General features: G+C 38.0%; 1 protein-coding gene across 19 annotated transcripts; it reads left to right on the top strand.

Annotated features, from left to right (window-relative positions):
- The first annotated feature begins 319 nt into the window (after positions 1 to 319).
- On the top strand, positions 320 to 18,152 carry LOC113682975 (uncharacterized). Of its 19 annotated transcripts, none has more exons than XM_089207934.1 (6): positions 320 to 1,096; positions 1,412 to 2,066; positions 13,905 to 14,396; positions 14,809 to 14,901; positions 15,606 to 15,722; positions 16,539 to 18,152. In XM_089207934.1, exons 3-6 carry the CDS (start codon positions 13,943 to 13,945, stop codon positions 16,862 to 16,864), a joined length of 990 nt encoding a protein of 329 aa, XP_089064060.1. In that variant the 5' UTR covers positions 320 to 1,096; positions 1,412 to 2,066; positions 13,905 to 13,942; the 3' UTR covers positions 16,865 to 18,152. The 19 variants fall into 19 exon arrangements, with proteins under 19 accessions (XP_089064060.1, XP_089064070.1, XP_089064068.1 ...); XM_089207944.1 differs by having other exon boundaries at positions 15,609 to 15,722; XM_089207939.1 differs by lacking the exons at positions 320 to 1,096; positions 1,412 to 2,066 and adding exons at positions 11,719 to 11,778; positions 11,894 to 11,942.
- Positions 18,153 to 19,914: the final 1,762 nt, after the last annotated feature.

Here is a 19,914-nt window from a genome sequence, read left to right on the forward strand (position 1 = left end):
ATTGACGCTCGCCCAGAAGCGCTTATAATGAGGGCCAAGAGAATATCGGTTGATATTATCCTGAAAGGGCCTGTTCGCAGGCTGAATATGCTTGTGAAGGTATTTCTACGATAATGTTTTGATTGGCTACACAAGCTATCAACTTGTCATGTTGTCCTAGGATCTGCAATGCTCTTTAGCTTATTTTCACACCGACTGGCCTCGGCCTCTAATTCTCCTCCTCGGGTTCTGATTGGTTCGTTGAATTATTTCCGGCGGCCTTGATAAGATCACGAAGATTATTTGACGTGAGCTGACCTTAAACTAAGAGCCGGCCAAGTTAAGCTCAGCTGTAGAAAGACGGTGAAAAAAAAAAAAAACAAACCAATAAGTTTTAATTAATCCTTTGCTGTTAAAAAATCTTCAGTTGGATACTTTAAGATACAGAATTGAGTAGTTAACGGTTCATAGCACACGCATTGATAACGGTAAATGATATCTCGGGCCAACTGATAACCTTCGGCGCACGCGGGAACCTGAGAGACAAAATTCCTCTAAGGGGTAATTGTTGTAAAGGAGGATTAATTTCAAGACGCAACTCTGGCGTCTATTAATAACATACTTGGGTTATCATTGTGTTTATGGAGAAGTCGCGTGCCTTGGCGTCTGAAGAGGAGTCTGATATGAGAACTCTGCAAAACCCACACCCTCTAAACTTTCTATTCATATGCCGTTATCGTCAACGATGGTAAGAAAGCTGCGTGTGTGGGCAAGTACGAACAAGCATGCGAGAATCTGCCTAATGGGGAATATAGCAACATATTTTTAGTCGTCATTGGAATTGCAAGATCACACTGGTACCTCCTGTTACTGCTCTTTGTGCCGCTCTCGTGTATTTTTACGGCGAGACAATGGCCTTTAGACTTGTCCTTGGTCTTCTTCTTATTTGATTCAGAGTATTTAGTTTGGACTTGTTTCATTGGGTTTGCGCAGTTTATTATATCAAGGTAGTAGGTCGGTAGATGGTGATGTGCAAAGTTTCGGTTTTCTACAGAGTTGGATGATGCATCAGAGCTTTCACTGCGGTGGTGTTTTGTTTTCTTGTTATGCAGACAAGGTAAATAGTTTAGCTGAAAAAATTTGTTACTGTCGATTGAGGAGAAAGAAAACGTTAGTTGGAGCAGAAAGTGGCGTCAGGGGATATAGATCTCTCTAGAAACAGCTCTCAAAACAAACTATTGGCTATGCCCTTGCTCGCTCTGGTTCAGGAGATATCATCAATCACAGTTTTAAATTTCGAAGTGATAAGTGTCTAATTCTCACCAGAGAATCAAGTCTAAAGAGGAGTTCAGAGCTAAAATTGGAGCTCGCTCGAACGCTATGCGATCGACCCCAAGGTTTGCTGACTTTGATGTACCATTTTTTGTTTCAGCATCATGCAATCTTCGTGTTACTCGCTCTAACATTAATATGCCCAGTGAAAACCCGGAATGTGCAAGAATAGACTTGCCTCCATTGCTGAGCAATATAATCGCCGCTGATTGGTTGAGCCCAAAGTATGTAAAACCACAGACTAAAGCTCGTTTCCAGCTCGTTTTTGACACTCCTTGCAGCCGCACGGGAAGGAAAACGATCCTGGGAAAGAGGTGGCCTTGTGTAGCCCTTTTTCGGGGAGTGCCTTTCTTGTTTGGTTTGTTTTTTACTGTTTTATCAATGGTTATATAATTGATTTTGCCGGCAATATTTCGGACCGTGAACATTTCACGGGGCAGGATTGCAGGCAGAGGACGTCTTGCATATCGCAATGTACTCCTGAAACTGCTCTATATGTGTTCCATTTGTCCGTGCCAATCCAAGGTTGGGCAGTCTGACTTGTTTCGGCAACTGCTATTCGTACCATCAGGTTTAAAAGCCCGAGTAGCAGAGAGCCACGATAACTGCAACCGGTTGGATGTTAAACCTGACCACGCCCCTCCCACTTATGAGCTTCCAGCCCTCCTCTTTTCGATAACGATTGCAGCCACTGCTGATGTCAGTTCCAAGCGATGACCATCGTCAGTTATGCCACGAAAAATGTTACGCGGGAGGTAAGAGGGGAGAGGGGGGGGAAGGTGGAAGGAGCTGAGGAGTTATTGGTAGGGAAGGATATCAAGTGACATGATTGCGATCTAACCATGTAAGCTCAGCTTGGTTTAATAGTTATCATTGTCATTGTTATCATTATTTTCAGTTGTATTATTATTATTATTATTATTATTATTATTATAGTAATTATAATCAGTATTATCATTATCATAATCATTGTTATCTTCATCAGTATGATGTCGTCGTTATAATTATTTTGATATAACTATTGATATTGATAACGTTATTATTATCATCATTATTGTTATTTTTACTGTTATTACTATTCTATCATCATCGTTATTGTTATTTTAATGTTCTGGACTGAAATTATATCCCAGTAATTAAGCTAGTATTTCTATATTCCGTTTAATTAGGGCTTCGCGTCACCCACGGACATAGCATGAAACCTAAAGAGATTATCAGTGTATTAGGTTTCGTACTGCAGTGTCTTTGTGTTGTGATCTTGAGGAAATTAACTCTCTACAATGGGTACAAACTGTCTAAGACAAGGTTCCAACTTTCTTGAGCCTGTATTTTCACGGTGAATGATGCACATGCAAAAATCACAAATTGTCATTGTTAATTGACCTTAAACTCTCAGATTCTGCTACATGGGTTATAGTTGAAATAAATAACACGCTGCGTTCCGAAGCTCGTAGACACGAAAGTACGACATTAGAAACTTGATGTCTCCTATACTTCAACAGACAAACGAAGCACACATGAAATGTCAAGTTACCAAGTCATATTTTCGTGAGATACGTGTTCCTCGTCACGTTTGTCACCGCAGTTTTATTTTCTATTTCTAGTTACATTTAAAAAATATTTTATAGCCACGTGACCATCTGTTACATAACACGTCAGCCTCACCTCTCCCCAAAGTGATAAGCCAACACCCGGAAAACTTTTGTTTTGATGTAGCGTGGTTTATTTTCTGCGTAAGATTATCATGTAAGCTCTGAGATTTACCAGTAGCACTCTTATAAACATAAATTGTCATTTGCATATAAGCTATTTCTCAATGTTCTATTCAAGTGATGGTTTAACATACTCCCCTACTTGGTCAATCTCTGTTCCTCTCCACCCCCTCCCCCTGGGGCTGGCTTTTCAAAATTTAAATAGATGTAAGTTTCGTCTGTGATTGTCTGTTTATCAGATTGGACTGACTCATTTAAATACCTAAATAAAACGAGTGCTAATCTATCCCGTTAGGTCTAGATTTTGGCCAACCTCATTCGTTTGTTATTACTATTGTCCACATTTGCTTTTACCCCTGTAGAATGGTACTGAAGACTGGTCCTCACTGGGAAGAAATATAAAGAAAATGTTTATCGCCATATTCAGAACAAGCCCTTTAACCTTATTCAACCATGCAAATGTGATAGGCTCACACGAAATAGACATTAGCCTTATTCGTAAACTTCCAACACCTGCTACAAATTCAATAACTCAGCAAGGGGCTTGTATTGAATTTTTTGAAATTAAATTTACATTTACATTTTCACTGTGTAATCTGATCTAACCAAAGTTATTTACTGATATTGAATCTATCTTGACAGCTTAATTAACCCACACATCTCTTCTATTCGTAATATGCACCTCAAAAAACTTAATACTCTTTTGCTCTGACTTCTAAAAAAAGAACCTCTTCAACAAATACAAGCGCACGAAGTAAGGTGCAATGTGTCATAGCAAACGCGTGGCAAGAAATCGGCGGAAATAATCATAATTTGATAAAAATTTAAACAGAGGCAAATTAAAGGGGCTGCCTAAGGGACAAAATTCGTTTCCCCTAGCAACTTCCGCAAGGGAACACGTTGGAACACGCAGTGACTATAGTAGAGAGATAAGTAAACGCTCTTGTCACAATTGGCTAAAAAAGGAAATAGGGCGCTGGAAGACTGCTTATTCCAAAATTTCTAGCATTTTTCTCTTGCATGCTTAATAGACGGATGTTAGGTAGCTCGTTCATTCATTGTCTCAGCTGGTAGTAGAGCTCAGGTGGTGTGGTGATCTATCTAGTTTTATTCGCTCGAGGTAAGTCTCGATAACAGCCATGCAACTGTGGTTATGCTTAATTAATCGCGCAAACAAGTATGTGAGACGTTGAACATTTTGGGCTTACTGTGATTTTAGTGAACTTTGCTTTGAGTTAAAGATCCCTTTTGTCGTTATTGAGCTTAAAGAGAATAAAACACGCCCTCCGATAATCTATTACCACAGCTTTTTATCTATACCCATTAATGCTTGCTCATATGATGAGATTCTTATAAAAAGATCATGGTAGAGATAAGTTATGAATAAAAAACTCTCGTGTCTTTTCCACCTCTTTTCACGCAATAAACTTCCTGCAGAGTAGCTTAACGGTTTAAGTTTGTTTGTCTTCGTAATCAAAAAATTTACCAAGGGTCGATTTAAGGCTTTGTGCTTCAATTTAACCTGTCTGAATCGTATAAATCCGCACTGCCAGTTTTTTTTTAATTTGACGTTCAAATAGAACCAAATCAGCTGACTGGTAAAGTTATTCGACATAGCAGAGTCGATTTGGGCTTTAATTGAAAAAGATTTATTATGAGTGTCTATTCGGTCAAAAGCTCTTTTACAGTTTGCAGGCACCGCTCTCTTAGATCAAAAAATGCAAGAGCCCAAAGTATCCACGGAACACATTTTCATTGGTTACTTTTTTACCAATAAGAGCATGGATCTGAAATGACATTGCTGTTTGGCACGAGATCTATCCTGTGTCAAAGATATTGAACCCGGCCATTCAGACCTCGTTACAGAGCATACATCAGTAAAAGAGCTCCACAAATGCAAAACCATTTGAAGAGGCACTTGATTTGTTTACGATAACTGACATCAGTTTAAATTTAGAGTTAAAGTTTTTCAACCCTTTTAAACTTTGACTTTGGTGCCTAAGATTTTAGTGCCATTGCTGTAGGATTGATCTGTAGAATACGGTGACGTGGTAACAGGAATGAACAAGAACCCCTGTTTCGAACTGATCTACTCCTAGCAAGCGCAGGTCAAGCACAGGCCTCTGTTGAACAAGTTTCAACACGAATAAAGGAAACAGATTCCAGTTTTGTGCAAATACATGACATAGATTTTGCCAAACCGATTCTACGCCGCATGTATGATCTTTTTTTTTTTAAGATAACCGAGAATTTTGAGTAGCATTGAAGGTTTAATCGTGATTTATAATAAACATCATCTTCTAAAGTCCGGTATGCACGGCGTTTCAGATGGCAATTAACAGATTAAAAAGTATAGATAGATATCTATTAAAATATTTCATAAAATTCAAGTGATTGAAGAACTTTTTAACATTAGAGCTAGTATGATTATAACAATGAATTTCAAACAATTAAATTTCAGCATGCAACATTAGATAATGATATATTGAACAAATATGTTCAAATTTATCAACTTTTAATGCTTGGCTTTGCTTTTCATATCCTTGAGTTACCAACATTATATCACCAGGTTGAGCAGCAGGGTCAAAATTGGCTCCAAAACACTTTTGATTGAATTTCTGACAATTTTTTACAAACATTTTTCTTTATTATTGTTCAGTTTAGCTCTCAGCTCTCTTCGACTATTCTTTTTTTTATCACTCTTTGGTTTATAGAAATGCAGAGAGTGAGTTTTATGGCTCTGAAAAGAATTTCCAACGGCTTAGCAGGGTGAAAATCTCTTGCTATTTATCCAGACTGATCAAAGTTTCTGAAATCAAACGGTCACGTATCATTTCAATTGTCTGAAACCAGCTTTAACAGTTTCGCTGTCTAGTTCAAATTTAACTAACTTTGGTTCGACGCTATATTTTTTTAAGAAATCGTGCGCTGTTTTCGTGAAAGAGCTAATTCCTAAAAGTGAGTTCCTAAAAGTGCATTTTAATTCATTCAAAGATGGATAACAATCATACTTCAGATTTAGGACAGTTGTCTTGTGTAATGTGATGTGCCACAAATATTTTGGCAAACAGTATTAATTCTGCACCCTCGGGATTTGAAAATGTTACAGCTTTGTTCCTTTAAGAAAAGCAAAATCGAATTCTATCGAAGAACATTTCTATCTCTAACATGGAATTAACTTACATTTGTCATTCAAGGCTCCGCTTGAGGGCTCTGTTTACTTAGTTCTTACAATTTCACAAATACCTTGTCTTCTTCAGCAACTAATAACAATCGTCAAATGGGTGCGATAACTCGAGATTTTAATCTATGAATGCGAAATGTTTAATTTCAGTGGCAGGCAATTGCGAGGACGTTTATTTCAAAACTAAAAGATTGGAATTCATTCATTCAACCGAATTCATTCAAGCTTAAACGATGTCCAGCATTAGTTCCAGTATGGTGTTTGAGGCAGAGTATTTAATATTCTTAGATCACGTAAACAGCTTTAAATCTCGATCTATTCTGAAAAGGGTGTAAAAAATTGCATTTGGCTTCGAAAGTTATGTTGAATGTTTGCTTTGCACTGAAGTTACACTTCATAAGTCTATTGAATTAAGGGACTTTTGTTCTGATTATCAACTGAAACGAGGTCATTCAAGTTAACCTCAGGACAACCACAAAGCTAAAGAATTTGCTTTCAATGGAGCTAAACCTGCACGCGAAAGACTTCATTTGTTTCGATACCAATTGCTAGTTGCTAATGTGCTCCCAACCTATTTCAGACGAAAGATAAATCAGTTAAAAGGGTCTTGGCATATGTTCTGTTGCGTTGCGTTTAAAACCACTTACTGTCATGTTGCGAGGAAGTCATGCGGAGCGCTTACACATTGCTGAAAGGCTGATGCATCCACCATGATCTCGCTCGGAATGCAACCTTGTGACTTGACATTAAAAAACGCATGTTTTTTTGGCTATTTTTAAAAAGACGACATCATCTTTAAAAACCGGAAGAAAGTGAACTTGTCAATCAAAGGAAAGCATACCAGATATAAAAATTCTCGACTAAGTGAATCTCAAAGAAGGTCAGATTGTATAATATCTTGATCGAAACCTTCAGTCCACTGGTTGTTTTTTTTGCACCTTTCCCACGACACTAAATGAATATGTTTAAGTTTAAATGCAAATGCGCTCAGCTGTCTATCGTGATTAAGAGACAACAGAAGTCTGTAAACTTTACTTTTCATAGGGCTTAAACTTTTCCAAGCGCTTAATACAAAATAATACAAACAAGAATGCTAAATGTTATATGAATTCCACATTTAATACTGTTTGTCTTTCTCTACTATATCTTTCTGAAGCCCGTTCAAACTTTTGTCAGATAGCGGTATAATTTTTAGTCAAGTTAATTAACCTGATGAGGCATTTACACCAAAGTTTAAACATAAATAAATTAGAGAAATTATACAACCTTCAATTTGACCCTAAAAAAATTACATGTCATACATGCGTGACGGAGGTCTGTGCAGACAGTCGGCTGCGCTATGCAACGTATTTCTTCCTAATAACCGCTTTTCTACCGTTTATTTCGGTTAGCAAAGGGTTTACATCTAAATTTCTCAGATTTAACTTCTCTTGGAATTCAAGAAGACAGCGATAGACTCAACTGGTTGAAATTATTTCGGAATTACCGCCGAGAATCGAGTGACGACTGTAAGCCGAAGTTATTTTATCCCGGCGATTACAAAAAGTAAGTGGTGCAGAATTTCGCAGCCGGTGTAGGTAAGCAACTTTGCGTAGAAGTATGTGCAGTTAGATAATTTCACCCGGTTGATGGCTCTACATGCAATGTATTGTAACCTGTAGTGCATTTAACTTTGTTATTACACGTAATAGTTTTCAAGGATCGAGCGATGTTCAATGTAATGATCTCAGCGATATCTCTACTGATCGCAATGAGTTCTAACTTAATGTCAAGGTTTTTTCTATCAATGTAACTGTTTTACAGGTTTGCAATATCAACCTCTCTGCGGAGTTTTAAAGTTTTCGTTGCCTGAGGGGTCATCGGACAGGCCTATACGTGTTCCCAAAGCGAAAGCCGCAAATCCTAACCAAGTTTAATTGTGTCCTGCGACCACCCGTAAATTATATTCTGATTGTTTCTTCGCATAACAAAAATTATGTTACTCGTTGAAAGACCGATCGAAAGTGAAGAGGAAAAAACAATCATACAACTCAACATTACGTCAATGGTCTCCGTGTAATTACTAGGTGTGATCAGGAACAATATTAACAAGGTCGTGGGAGCATGAGACTGGTGACATCACTGACAGCGATCTTTTCGATCAAAGAATTCGCTGATACTTTCTTCCACCGAGTTCTAACTTTCTCAGGGAATTCCTTCAACAAATAAAATGTTATCATTTCTGTGTGCATTTACAGAACTGCTACTTTTTTTCCTTTTCAAAATGCATCCGAACTGGCAACGACGTGCAGCAATCGAATCAATTTGCATATAACACTTTTGACTACTTTGGGTAACCTGTTATTTCCTTTTGAATTAGATATAAATAATTGCTATTCAAACTCAATACTACAGCTTATAATTACTAGATTTTATTGCTATCCTTATGGGTTGCAAGAAGAAAAGAATCTGACATTGATTTCGGTCTATTGCAATGATCGTTCGTAGTTAGCTGTAAACTTCCGGTTTTGCGTTCGGATTTTCAGCAGTCTAAACCCCGCTTCCACAAAAACGCGTAAGTTTCCATAATTTGCGACTTTGTATTTCATTTCTGCTAAGCCTAAAAACAACAAAAATACAAAATACCTAGTATTAAACAATATTATATCCTCAAATAATTGTTTTAAAAGAAAAATTATGATTAAAATGTGCAATCGCATCGCTGAAACACATTCCATTATTCATGCTCAAACCATCGGAATTTTATTAGACTGTGCGTCTGCATTTAATGTACAAGATGAAACAGATTTGAGCGCACTATTGCAAACCAGTTATCTATGCTGTAGAGCAGAGCCCTCAATTTTCCAAAATCGAGTAAGGCTATTAGCTTTAACAATTAAACGTGAAGACAAATTTAAAGGGATTTTAGTAATATCAGGTTGTTGGAATTTTAGACTGGTCAACAAAGAATCAATGTAAATTGAGAACAAAGATTATATTTTTCAGAAGTCCATTGGCATAGTTTCTATTGTTTTCGTTTGATGAAGGATTACGCCTATGAATTACTCTAGACCCAGACATGATCTAAGCTTCATTCTTGGACTAGCTTTGAAATACGGTATCCGGTATTCTCTGGGAAACCGGATACTGTATAAAAGTTCTGCCCACAAGCTTTCATTCGAGTGGTCACACGCTACCCCACAGTACAGTGCGATAGTTTAAAGAAACTCTCCTACTAAGAAGGTATTCTGAGATAAATTAAAGCACTTTTCGGGGGAACTTTGGCCGGACTACATCAAGCAGTTTACAATTTTTGAAGGACGTTTTGCGAGTGCCCCCACTTTCGGAATGAAGGCCAGACCTCAACACCAAAAACTGCGTTCCCTACTCTTTGCAAGAGGTGCGTGGTGTTATCCGCAGATGGATACAAAAGATTCAATTTGAAAAACGTAGCAAGACAGTTCCATATGAAAGAAGTGCTCAGTAGTTAGTTACTTAGTCTTGCTCTTGCGTCTACGCCCACAAGTCCTCAACCACAGTGGAACGCAATTGATTTCTATCGTTTTCCCGTCTGTATTCTGTCGGTCAAACTGCTCCCATGTCCAGCTTCTGTATCTCATTCCCCTTCAAGTTTCCCTTCGAGCAGCGCTAGCTCAGCAGCTCTCATCTGATTTTTCACACTCAGGTCGTTTCGTTTGTCAAACACGAGGATCGTATGTAGACTCTAAAATTCTAGTCACCGTCCACACCCCAAGCTCTGCATGAGAGACCTTAAATTTCCATAGCTTTTGTTGAAGTTGGTCAAATCCTAAAGTTTTATCTAGAAATTCACATGAGAATTAACATACCGAGCATCATTAACACTACCACAGGGAAGTATTATTCAGTAGCTTCCATATCGATGCTGACACACGAGGGTGTCTTCACAGCCTCAGACGAGTTAGAACCTCAATCGAGCTCCTTGTACAGGATGGTAAACAGTGCCAGACGGTAGAAAACTGCTCAGTAGCTTTCGCTCGAATATAAAATTAAAAGTAAGTCAATTAAGAATAAGCTATCACATGTAAGGTTTTCTTTTATTGGCTTAAAAGTTAACTAGAATCACCTTGAACAGCTGCCAGTGAAAGTGAAACTTTTGCATGAAGTTACTGCTCAGCTGTATGATTTTACATGATTGACAAGCATCTTTTTTTTTAGCTCCAGACGTTGGAGTAAGATATGCCATGAAGCTTCAGGTTCATAGAATTCCGACGTATAACATGTAGTTCTATGTCGAAGAAGTATCTGAAAGCTTTTAGGGGAATTGTGGCAAGTTTCACTGCCTACAAACCTCTTAATGGCGTTTACAAGCAGAGAGCGAACTAATCGATGACCGACCATGTTCAAATTCCAATTTCGTCTCGCAGAGTGAATGCACATTGCTGACCCAGATGACTCAAAATAATTATATGACAATAATAGTAAAAACAAGTGAATTGTGGTCAGTTCCATGTCCGAAAGAGAACCGTTTCTTTAAAAATTCGTCTAAATTCGAAAACTATAAAACTAGACTTTCAACCAACCTTGGGCTCGTGCCAGACACAAGACATACCGACAGCCTTCAATAAAAACATTTTCACCAATTTGAATGATTATTGGTAGAGGTATTTTACGCTATCATTTTAATTAAAGTGCATTCGAACCGCAAAAATGATCGGGTTGTTTCTTGAAGACATCATGGATCATGGATTATGGATCGTGGATCATAGAATAGGTATTTTTAACCACAGAAATATTTTGATTGATTTGTATGTTTTCGATGGAATAAAATGACGGAGCGCATGATACCAAAATTTGTACGCGGAAGTAGGATAAAGCCATTGTAGACGATAAAAATGACTTACGAAGCAAGATTAAGGTTAACTACTGAGAAAAAGATATTGTTGTCTGGTTCGTAACCAATTAGAAATGTTTTTCACCGTCGGAATCAACAGTAGCTTGTCCAGGCAAGTTTCAACTTTGACTTTCATGGAGTATGCGTCTTTTCATACAATGTGACGTTCATTCATTAACGAAGAATCGTTCACAGAAATAAATGCACTGTTTGCTGCATTCTTTTAGATCAACACGTCACTTTGAGATTATGCTCGTAAACATCCTAGCAGTTTCGAAACTAGCTTGGGTGCTGTCTTGGCAATTTCCCCAAACGAATCCAACATGTTTGTATGTAAGCCAAAGCATATTTACCGCTTTGACTATGTTCTGAGAACCGTAGTTCCGTTTCCAAAATAAATTCTATGAAAATTAATCCTGTTCTCACTGTAACATATCATCTACTGCAGACTATCGAACATGATATTAATTAGCAAGGGGTTTCGATTCTTCATTAAGGATCGGGCTTAAAATCACACGTCAACCATTGTGATTCGAATCTTAAAGGCTGCTTTCAGCCCAGAGGGATTTTCCCTTTCTCGGTAAACAGGAACTTCGTGCTTCTGAAGCGCCCAAGTGGAACAACATCTTAAAAATAAATCTATTGTAATTATAACCTACGGCTCATTTTTCAATAATCAGCTATTGGATGAAACAGTTTATTATCAGGCTGAAGTCTAGGTACGTTCTGTCAAAAAAAGTTTCGATCTTATTACTATGGCTTTATAACTGACACTGTGACTCAAATGCAAGTTATGTTTATGTTACGCTCTCTTTTTTCGAATCTTCTCGGAAGGATCTCGAAATAACTGCATAAATTTGTTTGACTCGTCAGGAGACATCTAGTAAGTAAAATATGTATGATTCCTTCTATTAACTCATTCATCTCATTCATTGGCCAACTTTTAGCACAATCTCAAGAAAAAAATACCGCCATGAAATCCATTCGAAAACATTCCTGTGAAAAGTCTGCTTCATCCAGGCTTCATCTCTTGGTTTCATAATGAAAACCTAAATAGCTTTATTATGCACAGAAAAACTTAAACTGTAAAGAGTTTATAGTTACTTTTTGGTTTTGGTTTAATTGCTTATACCTCTACACGGAGATATTGACGGCTTCTAGTTAGAGAGCGTTTGATATTACTACGTTGTTTGACTGGCATCAGAGAGACTTGTGTCAGAAAATCCTTACATGATGTTATGAAATTGAGACGAACTTATCAAAAGCGTCTCGTTGCGAAAGCGATAAGTTTCATCTGCTCTGTTTTATTCTTCATGGTGGGCGTTTGCTAAGTCAGGTATGAGTTGTTATATTTTTGGGCGATGTTAACGTCATAGAGTGTTACATTTACTTAGAGGGATACACCACAGTGGTGTTCTACAGATAAATACCAAAGAGGTAAACTTAAGTCAGGAGAAAAACGGGGGTAGTCCTAAGATGGTGAAGAACGCAATAAGTAATTAAAAATTTCAAACTTGAAACATCCTTTAAATTTAGAGGCATGAACCGTGAATGTGAGTAATTGGCTGATAAGACAATAGTTTCAACAACATCGGGACTATAATTTCTCTTTCTCGCACAAGCACGTTTACTCGGTGATATCATGAAAGGTTTCACACAAATTTTACCGATAAAGAAGGGAAAATGTAAGATGCTTTGAAGCAGTCAACCAATCAGTCAATTATCGAAAGTCGACAACGCGGTCAAGTTTTGATGCTCTTGCGAATTTTTTATCGGTTTGCAACGTCAATGGATTTAAGATGCATGAAATGAATTTGGACAATAAAGACAGAGATGACTACCCACATCAAATAGCTCTGCTATTTTCAACCATAGTGCTGAAACAGCCTTTTAAGAATGAAAAGTTCGCTTCCTGATTTTGATGTTATTTAGTTATTCTGAATTATTGGAACAGGAACAACTGATGACGTGAAAACGTTTCGTGAACGCGGAAGATGAAACATTCGGCGATACAAAATGCCTTGGTTACCGAAAGATGAAGACGGCGTCAATTATTTTTCTCAAATTTATCATAAACATCGAACAGTTTTCTAGGGCACGAAAATTGTAAATATTATCCTATTCAGCCTTCCATCGATCATTTGACGAATACCGTAATTCTGCATAGATGGAGGTTGACGAAACAGTACTAGGAAGATTAATTGATGAGTAATTTTCAGCCAATTTCCTCCAAGCTGGAAAAAAGCAAGTATAATAGTTGGGGGTGGGAGCGCAGTTTCAAAAAAGCTGCGCGCCAACCACAAACCACTATTCTACTGGAAGACGTTTGATGTAACCATGTCACGCCAACACGAAACGTGCTCAAAAAATGGCTACAGTATAACGAAAGGGAAAGAATTCCGAGAAAATATTTTTTTTAATATTCGATAACCATACTATGAAAACATTTCTCGGAATTCTTACATATTATTGGCGCATTTTGTGTTGGGGTGACATGGTCACATCGAACATGTTTCCTCAATATATTTAAACTACTTTATGAGCGCATTTTGTGTCGGCATGACATGGTTACATCGTCTCCCAGTAGAATAGTAGCTGGGTGGTTGGAGCGCAGTTTTTTGGAAACTGCGCTCCCACCCCCAACTAATATACTATTAAAGCAGAAAGTCCTATCGTCCTCTTCATCCGTTTATAATTCAATTTGGCGTTACCGTGGCAACCTTTTGCATGAACCCTTACGAGTGTCACATTTTTTTCTAAGAGCTACAGACAAACAGCTACCATCCCTGTCTACCAATGGTTTCAGTGATCATGTTTACCAAACGTTGTCTTTATTCGATTCTAGTCTTTTGAGGTCACACTTCTGCTTCTTCGTATTCTTCAATGGCTACCATGGCAACTTTCCCTCCAGTACATCATGCACATGAAAATCTGTCCATCTGCCCTGTACCAAGTGATATCCTCGATAATGACATACAGCACTTGTGGAGCCTAATGAATCCTTATCCTTTAAATTTTGAAGAAGAATTTCCCACTGGTCCCTTGGATTTGTCCATTTTGTCTGATATACCGGACGAAAATGGCAGCCTTGTTGATTCACTATACAACCCGCAGACAGATCTCGGTGCGCAAGTTGGGGTGAATACTTTCCAAACGCCTCCTACACCAGAACCTGAGCCGGATTTCGTACAAAAATTTTCCCCTGCGATTCAAGCAATAGCCAGCCAACCACAGCAAATGCCATCTCATGACCTAAATATTTTGAATGAAGGAAATTTTAATAGCAAAGAGAGAGAGCCAACACCTCCCATGGAGATTCAACATGGAGAACCCAGAGGTTTGTCAGATGGTTCTAAGAAAAAAAATTCTGCTATGATTATGTTAAATCCTTTAACCCTTAGAATTGAGCAAGTCGTAAGTACTCTTAACAAGTTCAATTAACTATCCAGTAAAATAGAATTGAAAAAATCATTCGCTAGGGAGTGTCTTCTCGATGCTCGATGGTGGATGAAATTTCGAATTTTCGAATAAATGGGCAAAGAGGAAAGGGAGAAATAACTACTTGTCGGATTTGATAAATAAAAGACAAAACTGGACCGTGCCCTGTCAGGCTTCGCAGGCATAGATCACTTTTTTCAAAGCTTATAGTATATGCTGTAGTTCATATAACCAAAACAGATATGTTTCCGTTCATCGAGGTAATGAAACATCTTTGTCACTTAGAGCGCTACTTTGTCTGGTTTTTTCAGATTCGACAGTAAGTGAGAGGAAGGAAAACAACGAGTTGGAACATAAGAAAAATCTTCTTCCAAAAGTCGATCAAAAGCCTGAAATAAAAACTGGTGAGTAAAAAGCTAAAAAAATAGGCAGGGTATTCGTTTTTCTTCCCATACTCAGTCTCTCCAAAAGCAGCATGCCCATCCCAAGTTTAAAAACAAACGACTATTATAATAATTTTCATTGCCAATTCCGTTACAATTGTCCTTGCTGTGGTCATTATCACTGGATATTGGAAACTGCATAGCTAATCCAATTCCATAAGCCAAAGGCATTGCAATTGTCTTCGCCTTTGGCAATGCCTTTGCCACTCCAAATTTCCTATTATTATTGTTATTACCATTACCGATGCCACAGCCATCGCTATCGACATTGCCATTGCCATTAAAGCTACCATTGCAGCTGCCATTGCGATAGTTCCCATTGCCATTTTCATTGCCACTGCCACTATCACTGTCACTGTCACTTCCACTGCCACTACCAGTACTACTGTCATTGTCACTTCCACTGCCACTTCCACTGCGGCTGCTGCTGCCATTTTCATTGGCATTGCAATACCCACGTCAGTTGCCACTGCCATTGTTATTGCTATTGCCATTACCAATGATATATTCATCATTTGTCATTGCTTTTGGTTGTCTTTCTCATCTCGTCGTTTACGCTACCATAACCGTTATCGTTACATGATCACTGGTAGTTCTTTCGTCGTTATCATTATTGGTATTTTTATTCGCTCAAGTTCTTGACTATTCATTACCTTATCCTTTAGAAGAAGAGGAAGAAGAAGATAACGGAGAAGATGACCGTCCAGCTCGTCGCTGCCATACCCGGTACGCTCTTCGCAATATCATTGGAGGTTCATCCAACAAACCATGCCGACCCACAGGTATATAAGTTCACATCAACCTAAACCCAGATGTATTTTTTATATTCTTATGATGATGCTCAGAAAACTCGCAAGTCATCCACAGATAGCTTACAAACCAATAAATTTGATAAATGGTGAATATGTATCATCATCGGTACCAGTTAGTAAAAATGTTCGGGGAAGGGACACGCTCAGATAATGTTCTTGAAAATTAAAGCGCAGGCCATCCTGTTTCCGTGTTTGCATAAATCAAAACCACTAACATGTTTTGCTCAACTGAGGTTCATTCAGTTTGTGACACCCCAACATTTTAAACCACCTTCGTGTCTAAAAGAAAAAATTATAGACACATCTCGGTCCTGGAATACGACCATTTTCAAATGAAATCAGTCTACTTCCACTTCTATTTGGTTGGCAACATCCAAAAACGACGACAGGTGAAGAAAATCCGCCTCCACTAGCGTCCTCCTTCCTCCAACCATTGGGTGGCCTATAAATTCACAAGAAGGCAACTCTTTCTCGGTAATTTCCAATTCCGTAGCTCTATGTCCGTATCTCTTTGATTAAATGGAAACCGTTTTAGTTCAGAAAGGTTCTCGAGTTAGTTTTTGATGGGATGAAAAACTTAAAACATAACGCAGGCTTCAAACATAAGTCACAAGAGCGCTTCCCAAATGAGTGTCCCTACACCAAAGGCAAAATAGTCGCAACGGCTGGTCAAAATAAAAGAAAATGCTTCTACGAGCCTGAATTCGTCTAACTAACTTCAGCATTAAGTTTCTTTCAAATGATGAAACCTTCTTTTCCTTTTTTTTTTCATTTTTGCATTTTTAGTTCGGAAAACAGTTGTCTTGTGGAAGTTTCTTGAAGAGCTTCTTGATAAAGGTGAAGAAAACTGTGTGAGTTGGGTCTCAAAGGAAGAGGGAACTTTTAAATTCGTCGACTCCAAATTGGCTGCAAAACTCTGGGGCCAACGAAAGAACAAACGTAATATGACTTACGAAAAGCTGAGTCGGGCTTTACGATATTACTACGACCGACGAATTATGTTTCACGAAGAGGGACAGAAGCTTATCTACAGGTTTGGAGAGGTTGTTATGAAGAACAGAAGACCAAGCACTGAGGAATCTTCTTCACCGATTGTCAACGAAACAATGTAAGCCTCTGCGGGGGTTAGAGACTTTGATCACGGTTTGTTAATCATGTGATCGTTTTTGAACTCGAATTACGCGAATTTTGGTAACGATTGCATCTTATTGGCTAATCTTGTCGTACGTGGATGGGAGTTTCACGTCGATTTTTTTGCTTTTTTAAAATGCAAGAGGGAGACGAAAAGTAACAAGTTGATTGTTTCAAAGATTGATTGATTGAGATTGATAATTAACTGACTGAATGAAGGTTACATGATTCAATAACTGATTGGATGGTTAATTGATTGATTGATTTATTGATGGGTTGATTGATGGATGGAAGGATTGATGGTTTTGTCATCTTACAATTCTACACTTAATGGGAAGGAATAGATCATGGAATTCCACAATCCCCCAGAAAATCTTCGAATAGGAAAAACAGCAAAGCATGACGTTTTCTAAAGATTTTAATAACTTTTTTCTGGTTTTCCGTTTAGCTCTCATGACTGGCCATAGCATAATTTCTCGATGATTGAAAGTTTAATTGTTTGCCTCACGAAATAAAAGTAAGGCTAGTCAATCGTGTATTGATCGAGACTTTCTGATCAGGCAAGTGTTGGGAATAGAAAACAAAATATTCATTAGGAGGTTATCAGTTGATCTAATAGCAAGATCTCTTAACTAACATCAAGAGAATTGTATGGCAGGTACAAAGGAGAATTATTTACTGAGATTTTGCAGGTGAAAGATGAATTGAGAATAGATCGTCAAAGATGGAGAAAATTCGTCTGATTGTGAGCCACGAGCCTGAAAAACTTTAAGCCGCATTTTTTTAACACACTCAAAAGTGCGATGTATATCCCTTTAAAAATGATTGAGCACATGCAAGCCCCCCATCCTTCCTAGTATCTGAAAGTGTAACCGTATTCGGGAATATTTCAAATAAATCGGGGTTGTTATAATAGGTATTCCAAAAGGAAAAATGATTTATTAGGTTTTAAACTTTTTGTAATTTAAATGAGTATGTTTAAAAAATTGATCACTGATCTACTTGATATGCAAGATTTTTATATCAAAAGTAAACGATATTTGTTTCAATTTTGTCATGAAAACTTTTTGTAAAGTAAATCCTTAAATACAGATATGATTCTGTGATGACCTTGCTGCTGTGCAGTAATTTTTCATCAAACCTCGATGACACACGCAGGACGTGATCAAACATGTTTTTAACTAGTTAAAGATTTTATCTTAGTAAATGCTTTCTTAGTGGTAAGTGCTGTAATCGTTAAAGTAATAAAAGTTTAGCAAATGCACATCATTTCTTGATATATCTCCTTTGTTCGCGTGTTGTAATGCAGAGCGTTGGGGAGGGGAGGGCGTAGATCCTGTTTATGGAAATTAAGGGGGAAGGGGGGGAGCGGCTGTATGACACCCAATGATGCTTCTTGCGGCAGAATTTGACCGCGCGTAAAATTTCCTAGATAGCCGCCTCTTCGCGAGAAGGTCTACACTTACAAAGGTGATAAATTCTGTTTCCTGCTTACTTGAAGTAAGATGGACAGCGCTGATACCGAAAACTGGAAATTTGATTAAGATGCTCTTATCTGAGATCATAAAGAGGTTAATTTGCCTATAACTGTTTATTTCACGTAAGAAAATCGTAAAAGGGAGAAGACAGCTCCGTTTACGTTCTCTTCTAAGAAAATCACTAGAGGGTCTGAAAGGGCTTAACCGACTAGCTACAAGGGGCGAAAAATATAACTGACTACTAACAAAACGCAAAAAATGGAAAACCGATTAGCACCAGGAAAATACCAACCGACAACGGACATGTTCCAACATTATCGACGGCTACCGTATAGGAGGTAGCCAATTTAAATTTAAGTTTCAGTTTATCAAAGAAACTTGCTTTATTTTAAGCTCATTTTTGGAACAGTACCCAGTCTTCGAGCCCACGAATTACCTAAGGAATATGAACAATTAACTTGCATTTTTAATCATTGACTGAAATTTACTGACAACGAACAAGGAGTGAAAATGTTTTCCGACTACCGTCAATTAATTAAAAGTTGTTACCGAAAAACGACAAGAGAACCCCCCCATTCAGACCGTCTCTCTGGTGACGTGCGATTGAGTGAAATAGCCATCATCCTCTCCTGTTATAAAACTCACAGAGGGAGCTTGCTGGTTGTTTGAATTTTTTTACTATGTAAATTTGATCATCGAAAGGAAAAGTAAAAACACGATGATGAGCGCTCGCTAAAATGCATGTATTCGTACTGTTATGTGAATGCAAATGATGCCTGTCTTTGAAAATGGTACTCCTCTGGAGTCTTCCCCTAACTGAAAGTGGTATATGGAAAAAAAAATGTATGGCTTAAAAAGGCATGGCAGCACCTGATTATTACAAAGATTGTAATCCACGGGTAGCGTATATTCTAGCTTGATTTACTGCACAGTGGAACTAGCTCTCTTCTAGTTTACTGTATCGTTACTTTAGCAACTGATCCATATAATTAGTGTTCGTTTTGTAATGTACTGATCCCATGTTCAAGCTGAAATGATTTTACATCTACGCGCCAAAGTCCCGAACAAGACATTATTACCCCTAAGATCTGTTTTGGAGTACAACTGTCAGGTTTTCCATTTCGCACTATCACCCTACTTATCAGATGCCATAGAACGGGTTCAGAAACGTGTTCTGGCAATCATCTACCCCAACATCGACAACGCGGACAGCTCGGACCTCAGTGCAATTTTAAAGCTAAGCGACAGGCGTTTAAAAGCATGTGACAAACTTTTCAATAACATTTTTACTACTCCCAGTCACAACCTTGGACATCTTCTACCTGAAAGACACATTCCAAGATACAATCTCAGACAGACTCGAGTCTTTGTTCCCCCAAGAGCTGTAGATTTACGAACACCTTTATACCGTCTTCAGTTGGAGTTTACAACGAATCCTGATATATTAATTATGAACTATATTTTCTAATAGACTTAGAGATATAATGCCCTTTTTTATGACACATATTTAGATCACATAGATTAATTCCAACTTTGTAATTCACGTTTTCAGT

Source organism: Pocillopora damicornis, chromosome 5, assembly GCF_964200805.1.
Source record: "Pocillopora damicornis chromosome 5, jaPocDami1.2, whole genome shotgun sequence".
Taxonomy (NCBI): domain Eukaryota; kingdom Metazoa; phylum Cnidaria; class Anthozoa; order Scleractinia; family Pocilloporidae; genus Pocillopora; species Pocillopora damicornis.

Excerpts from the sequence above, each read along its gene's own strand:
- LOC113682975 (XM_089207934.1), top strand. The coding sequence starts at position 13,943 with ATGGCTACCATGGCAACTTTCCCTCCAGTACATCATGCACATGAAAAT. Across the intron at positions 14,397-14,808 it reads TCAACATGGAGAACCCAGAG|ATTCGACAGTAAGTGAGAGG; the intron begins GTTTGTCAGATG and ends TGGTTTTTTCAG. Across the intron at positions 15,723-16,538 it reads CAAACCATGCCGACCCACAG|TTCGGAAAACAGTTGTCTTG; the intron begins GTATATAAGTTC and ends TTGCATTTTTAG.